Here is a 7,878-nt window from a genome sequence, read left to right as displayed (position 1 = left end):
TTGTATTGCTAAGTAAACAAATACACATTCTCTGAAAAGTTACACAAAACTGAAAGATGTCGTATCAACTTGCTTCCTCCTTGTCCTTCGCTCCACATTGTTTTGCTACGGTCTGTTGCATCGAAGTTTTACTAGCGTCAGGGGTCACAGGAGAATCCAGAATTTGAGGACATGCCTTTTCAGGACCTGCATGAAGAAAACGAGAAGATCAGAGAACAAGGAAAGTCGTGGGAGAAAGGACTTCGCAGACTAATATCGTTCCAAAGACTACACAAGTAGAAGATGAAAGAACTGAAGAGGAATCCTATCACCTTTCACGAAGTCACCACTGTCAGTGGTGTCCATGTATTCCGTCGACCCTTCCATAGAAGAAACAAAGAATGCAAGTAAAAGGAATGCAGAAGTGCGATAGACGATAGTACGAAGTGCTTGCTTAAATAGGCAAAGATATTCCACCATACAACGACGCATGAAAGCCAGACTGAACCTTGAACTTATGAACGGAATATTTGCTATTAAATTCAGTATCTACGTGAAGGAGTTGAGACAAAAATTCTGCCATTAGCCTCTAACAAACACCGTCCATCAGCAAATCTAGCTTATTCTCTCGAAGCGATTCTTAAATTATGTATAGACTATTGATTATTACCTTGGAAGATCTTCACTTACCCATTCGAACAAAAAATGTTCACAAATCTATGTGATGCTTTTCGCATCATGCGCCGTCTCTTATTTATTGCATCATTGAACAGACTCACCCGATAGAGCATGTAAACTTCCCTAAAAGATGGGGGATTTTTCAAGCGCTGCCAATTCACAGTAACTAGCAACAGATCAACAGAAGGACAACTCGCATGCACGCAAAAACAGCTTGCTGATTGCGGAAGACATTCTCTTGTTCCAGCTTTTGCCCTCGAGTGATTTGGCGCCACATCGTGATTGATTGCCTTCATGACCAACAGCTCTTTCCCTTACGAGCTGGTTGATTTATTTGGAGCCTTGAGTGATTAAGCACCAGCTCCTTACTACGATTGCATGTCAGAAGCCACCAAAATCGATTGTGAATCGCGGCAGTTGCATGCAGGGAACAAATACACACGAAGAGCAGCCAATGACAACAGGCAGCAACGTGGCGAAACAAAATGTGGCATGACAAAGGCCTTAAATAATTCGTTAAGAATTTCGAGAAAATTCAAAATTTCGATTTGTGGCTTTGCCAAAACTCGAGGCAGAACACACTTGTTTTAATAACAAGGAGCTGGTGAAGAAGCTAAGCAAAGTCTTACTAGTCAATACTTATCTAAAGTATTACACCCAGTTCTTCTTCTTCTTCCACTCCAAAGTTGAGCTATGGCGTTTGCTGTTCCCCGCACCAAGCTTGGTTCCCAAGGCCTCGAGGTCTCTGTCCAGGGCCTCGGTTGTATGGGCATGTCTGGTATCTATGGCCCCCCTAAACCTGAACTCGACATGATCGACCTCATCCGCCATTCCATCCACTCCGGCATCACCTTCCTCGACACCTCCGACATCTATGGCCCCTTTCTCAACGAGATTCTTCTCGGCAAGGTATATTTCTCTTTACCACTCTGCCATTCTTCGATCGCTTGCCTCACGAACGGAAAGAGGTGTTTGGTGTAGAGTTTACATCAGAATCAGATCCCGGGATTTGTTTTGAGTTTTGGAATCGTGACGATTGCACGACATTGACAGTCTTTCTCAGAATTTCGGTCTGTTGGAACGAATGATCCGTCCGATTTCTACTTAGACGTCGTTGCGTATGTGCAGGCGTTGAAAGGAATACGGCACAAGGTTGAGCTTGCCACAAAATTTGGCATCTGCTACGAAAATGGTCAACGTTCGTACAGGGGAGATCCTCAATATGTGCGCTCCGCCTGTGAGGCAAGCTTGAAAAGGCTCGATGTGGAGTATATTGATCTCTACTACCAGCATCGTGTTGACACGAGAGTTCCTATTGAAGTCACTGTGCGTCTCTTCGTCCTTCGTTAGTTTTTGACATCTGCTAGAATTGACTTTTAGCAGAGTCTCAGAGGAACACAGCCATCGTCCATGATCTTCCGGAATGGGTTATTTCCTCATTGACGCTTTTGCAGACTGTTATTTTTTTTATATGATGCGAATTTCCATGATGATCCAGGTTGGAGAGATGAAAAAATTGGTAGAGGAAGGAAAGGTCAAGTACATAGGTCTCTCTGAGGCGTCTGCATCCACTATTCGTCGAGCTCATGCTGTACACCCTATCACAGCATATCAGCTGGAATATTCATTATGGTCTCGCGATGTAGAAAAAGAGATTATACCTACTTGCAGGTTTTCCTTTACTTATGCTCAAGCAATGATTTGTCACAGTTTGCATACATGCACCCAATTTTTGTCTGCCTCTAGGTTTTGTGGACAGCATTTCAAGTGCCATGACAAAGCGTGTTTTCTTGGGCGTTTGTAGGGAGTTGGGGATCGGCATTGTGGCTTACAGCCCTCTGGGACGAGGTTTCTTTTCTGCTGGAGCAAAGGTTTTAGATGGGCTTGCAGACACAGATTTCCGCAAGGTAGGCTTAAAGGATCATGTTTTCAAGCTTATTTCACCTCAACATTTGATGAATTGGCCTCTTGATACACACAGTTTAGAAAGTAATTGACGAAGTAAAAATTCATAGATTGGGTCTGAAAATTGTTGATGAACTGTACTGGTTTTGTGTGTAGACGGCCCAACCAAGACTAAAGGGGGAGAACTTGGAGCACAATAGCAAGCTATTTGATGAACTCAACAAGCTGGCTTCGAAGAAGGGGTGCACGCCAGGCCAGCTTGCTCTTGCTTGGGTGCAGCATCAAGAGGGTGTTGTTCCAATTCCAGGGACAACCAAGCTGAAGAACTTTGAGGAGAATTTGGGTGCAGTAAAAGTTAAGCTTTCTAAAGAAGATCTCCAAGAGATTGAGGCACTGTTCCCCGATAATGCTGCTGCTGGGGAGCGGTACCCAGATATGGAGACATGGACCTTTAATCATCCAGAGACCCCCCCTCTTTCTTCTTGGCAAAGTTCCTAAAATCAAATTATGCCATTAGTATTAAGTACTTGGATATGCTTTGACTCCTCCAAAGGGACGTTAAGAAGTCTTAAAGCTTTACTTTGTATACAAGGTACAAAACTATGAGAATTAGTTCCTACTGCAAAAGAAATAATTGCCCGAAGCACGCTAACCATGAGAATTCGCTTGGACTCTAGCACCCTTTTCAATTTACAAACCTCTCTCAGAGAGCTTCATATATTCACTCTTTTTCAGTCGGCTCTCAGTGGGCTTAAAACATGTCTTGGTATTCTTGTACTTTCTTTTGCTAAGCACCCTTAACCACTAAGCTACGCACCTCATATATCCCTAAAAACCAATAACATTTTACAAACTTCAACGTGTCAAGGAACAAGAACAAGTTACTAAAAAGCACCAGAAAACAGCATGCAGAAATCTCATCCAAATAAGTTTTGCGGCTTGATACAACGATCAAGGAATCAATAAACAAAATTGTTGCTACTCCTTTGCAATGTTTCTTTGAGAATACGTGTACAGAATATAACGTTAACATCAAGGACTTACGGTGTTACAATGCTTTAATGCTCGGCCTCTCATTTATGTTGAAGTGTTGATTGTAACATGGGATTATTCAAGCTTCTCAACAAAACGGAAAGTACAAATGTATCCGTCTGCAGACCGATTTTTATGCTGGAATTTTTGTCTGTAAGATCTTCGCTGAAGCGTTAGCCTTAATGTTGGAATTTTGTCTATAAGATCTTTCGCGGGATCTTGACAGGAAGCAGCGAGCACAGTTTTCTTCATCGGATAGAGATTTTTGGCCATTTAGGCGTTGGCACGCCCATAAAGAAAAACGCTATTGAATCTAGACTTTGACAAGGCAAGGCATATTTGGTCTTGTTGACGTTCTTGCAGATGGTGACTACCTAAAATCTAAAAGAAAGTGTAGGCCCTTCGCAAATCTGTATATGGCATACAAGTTTGCATGGATGTTGATATTTTCTTCTAAGAGATGGTGTTCCATTAAAGATGGGTTTTTTATGGTTCCTACGTAATCATCAAATGAATGCTATGTGTGCTTATTTTCAATGAAAGGTTGATCTTGACGTTACATCTTATTTGGAGTGTGTTGAGATTCTTATAAGACTTGGTGGTTGTGGCTAAATAAAGGTAAAGTAGCTTTTGAGAAAAGAGAGCCTTGGTGATCCCATGATTGAGACAAGATGCAAAATGACAAATTGATAGTTGTTTAATTCAATTTTAAAGCCCATAGGTAGAGAATGCCTCATCATTTATCTAAAATGTAAGAGAAAGGTGTTGGGAGAGAGTAAGCATAACCCTAGCATGAAGATAATTTGGATTTTTCCAATTAGTGTGGAATTTTTTAATTTGATATTGATGTAGATTTTCGTAATGGTGGTTAATAGAGGGTTCTTTAGGCTTGAAGAATGTTATCTTGGGAGGGTCAATTGGTGGTGTTGGTGGTTGTGTGTGTGCGTGTGTGTGTGTGTGTGAAAACACTTCCAAAAGATGCTGGGAAATGTCACCTATATGATAAGCATCATATAAATCATAAAGCAAAACTATCATCATGTAGATCATATAGTCTTCCCATTGCTTTTGGCTGCCACGCTTGGTAGTGGCAATTGTAAATTGCCTTAATTAATTGAATCGTTGGTTTCACCACACACAAAAGCATGCGTGCATGCGTGTGTGTGTGTGTGTGAATAAAAAGACCCCTTAACAACACAACACGCGAAGCTCAAAAATAAAGGTAGATAAGAATTTTCCTTTATATTGAGTTTGCAAAAAAAAAAACTCAAAATTGGTACAAAGTGTCAAATCCATCAGTTATTCCAAGCTCTAAGATCAAGGTCCACTTACCTGCCACCATCCAAATAAACCATGTGTTAGAACAACTTTCCAAATTCTAGAGTATAAAAATGTAATTTATGAAAGTGCAAAATGTTCATACAAGAGTATGTATTTCCAAAGCCTTTGACAAAATGCTCAAAGTTGAGTAGGCAAAGCACAAAGTATTTTATTCACTACTTTGTATAATCTTTTTCATGCTTAAACAACATATAAATTAAAGCAAAAGTTGATTTAGACAATAAGAGACTTCATTTAAAGGAGGAGTAACTTAGTTAAGGATAGCAATAACTTGAATAAGAAAAGGGAAAACTAAAAACTAATAGGAAACTAGAAGATTAATTAAAGAAATAACTTAAATAGAGGTAACTAAGGGGCCACAATGAAGAGAGAGAGAGAGAGAGAGAGAGAGAGAGAGAGAGAGAGAGAGAGAATAGGGATAGAGACATAAAGAGAAAGAGAGAGAGAGAGAGAGAATAGGGATAGAGACATAAAGAGAAAGAGCTAGATAAAGAGAGATGATAAAGCAAAAGAAAAGGTGAAAAAGCAAATTACAACAAAATTCATAATAAAGAACTACATAAATTGTATATACATAACTAGAAGAGAACCTAGAAAAAAATGTAAATACTCAAATGAATAAAAACATAAAGAGAAATAGAAACACACACACACACACACACACACACACACACACACACACACACACACACACACACACACACACAACCAAGCAAGTCCAAAGTATAAACTAAGCAATGCCCGACTATCAATTAAATTATACATGCATGAAAACCTATAATAAAAAAGTAAATACTTGATATATACAAATTAGTAAAGAGGAGTGAGTATATAAATATGTGTGTGTGACACGTGCGCGCACGCACATGAACACACACACACTTTTTTTTTTGGGGTAAAGCACACACACACACACACACACACACACACACAAAGTTATGGATAGAATTGACCAAGGTAAAAGGCATAAATATGTGTGTGTGCTTGTATGTGTGGCAATGGTAATAAAATATGGTGTGCATAGGGCCCAGGGTTGAGGTGGCAGGGCATGACCACGTGCCACCCTTCCACGTAAGAGAACCCATAGGTGTTTGTACATAATCCATGGTAGTAATATTATAAAATGTTGAGGTGGCATAGAAGTTGTTACTGAGGGTGCATTTACCAAAGAAGAGGACAAGCTTGCACCACCGAATGATAACTATGAAGTTGAAGAGATCGATGATATCATACTGGTGTTAACTGGGATATGAGTGTTGTACACAAATGTTAGGGATGGATAGGGGAATATGTTAAGTGATGGGAGATCGCACATGCACATATCCATCTTGTCTCATCGTCTTGACTTGTATGCTTTTGTGGATAATTATGTTTGTTTAATTCTAGAGCATGTTTGCTTTGATGTATTCTTATAATGTCAATGCCCATATCGCCTTCTTTTTTCTTAACATCTCGCCTTGGAAAAAAATGGTGTGTTGGAGTTATGTGCATTTATGCACACTGTCTCCATTGCTATATTGTTTTCTTATAATCCCCATTCCCCAAGTTTATGACATTGAAATAAATTGAATTATGCAATTTAAATACAAAATCAACATCATATAAGGAGCTTGAAAAAGATTCAATAAATTTCAAGATCATCTTTACAAAACTGCATTTCAAATGCACATGCTCACAATAGAATGTCTCATATAATAGGTTCATGTGTATAATATCTCAAGGGACAAATGTGCTCGGGCAATACCATGAGTGTTAGGTCCTACACCGTGGCTATCTAGATTGGTCAAGTCCACAATATCAAAAGTATCAACATCGTCTTCCATGTCTAAGTCCCCAAAATTAGTTTTGTACTGCTAGAGCTAAAGCCTCTAGTGTGTGGACACATGCTTGTGAGTCCTCAATCTCTTTGGCTTGTCTTGCAATGCAAGCTTGCATGCCCTCATCTATAATACCCTGTGACAGAGAGGTATGGTGGACATTGCTAGGTCAATAAGGTGATTGTGTTCTTGTGGAGTCAGCATGCGGCGAGGCCTCTGAGATGTTGATTCTATGTTCTCAGTCCTTGCTCATTTGAGCTTGGCAGGTTGTCCTTTCCTGTGCCTAACTATTGGTGTCTATTGATCCAATCTACACGTCGATGCAAGACATCATGGATGTACACTTGCTAGATGAAGAAAATGGGAAGTTGCTGACTGTTTGGCATGTTCCCTTCAACTTCTATGAATCACTAGAGCAGAATGTGCACCAAAGCCTTGTCTCATAAATCAAATAAATTGGCTATGAGTACTTATTTCTAGCATTTCCAATTTGAAGAAACAAGGTGTTTCTTAATACGAACTCACTCAGACAAAGCATGGCCACTTGTGGAAGAGATAGTGGCTCACCTTGCATGTTATCGTCACCCACCGTCAAACACACCTAATCCCTCCCTTTCAAGCATCTCTTGTTGCTTGTTCAGATTTTGCTTGAGCCTCGGCATGATTCAGCAGCTCAACCAAATCGGCCTCTAGAGAACCTAAACCATATTGTGGGTCTGGAACATCCTCAGGATGTGTATCTGGAGGCTGCTCGAGAAGTGTGTCCATAGGCACCTCGAGATGTTCCTGTGTGGGTATGTTCTCTCCCTCTGTGCTTATATCAACCCTAAAATTAACCCTTTAAAAATAATAATTAACGCATCAAGAACGTGCAAAAATGTTTAAAGTTTTGATAATTGCACTAAACCACATTCAATCATAGCAACATGACACTTATCACATTAAATCATATCAACATGACACTTGTGGCATTAAATTGTAGCAACATGACACTTGTTTGCACAAACTACTTAATTTTAAATTCTAAAAACAATATTTAAGTGCTCATCATGGATTGACGAGTCAATGATATACAAAAATGATCATGTTATGAGTACTCATGTCACAAATTGTACAAGGTTCTATC

At 39.8% G+C, this 7,878-nt stretch overlaps 1 protein-coding gene across 1 annotated transcript; it reads left to right on the top strand.

Annotated features, from left to right (window-relative positions):
• The first annotated feature begins 1,255 nt into the window (after nt 1-1,255).
• On the top strand, nt 1,256-3,262 carry LOC147898481 (putative aldo-keto reductase 2). Its single transcript, XM_087378772.1, has 5 exons — nt 1,256-1,566; nt 1,786-1,983; nt 2,156-2,328; nt 2,462-2,564; nt 2,719-3,262. The coding sequence occupies exons 1-5, from the start codon at nt 1,351-1,353 to the stop codon at nt 3,058-3,060; spliced, it is 1,032 nt and encodes a 343-aa protein (XP_087234898.1). The 5' UTR covers nt 1,256-1,350; the 3' UTR covers nt 3,061-3,262.
• The last annotated feature ends 4,616 nt before the right edge of the window (nt 3,263-7,878 follow it).

Source organism: Dipteris shenzhenensis, chromosome 9 (assembly GCF_047967505.1).
Source record: "Dipteris shenzhenensis isolate YYH24624 ecotype China chromosome 9, Dip_SZ_1.0, whole genome shotgun sequence".
In the NCBI taxonomy this organism is placed as follows: domain Eukaryota; kingdom Viridiplantae; phylum Streptophyta; class Polypodiopsida; order Gleicheniales; family Dipteridaceae; genus Dipteris; species Dipteris shenzhenensis.
This window is presented reverse-complemented; position numbering and strand designations above follow the sequence as displayed.

Excerpts from the sequence above, each read along its gene's own strand:
- LOC147898481 (XM_087378772.1), top strand. The coding sequence starts at position 1,351 with ATGGCGTTTGCTGTTCCCCGCACCAAGCTTGGTTCCCAAGGCCTCGAG. Across the intron at positions 1,984-2,155 it reads GAGTTCCTATTGAAGTCACT|GTTGGAGAGATGAAAAAATT; the intron begins GTGCGTCTCTTC and ends ATGATGATCCAG. Across the intron at positions 2,329-2,461 it reads GAGATTATACCTACTTGCAG|GGAGTTGGGGATCGGCATTG; the intron begins GTTTTCCTTTAC and ends GGGCGTTTGTAG.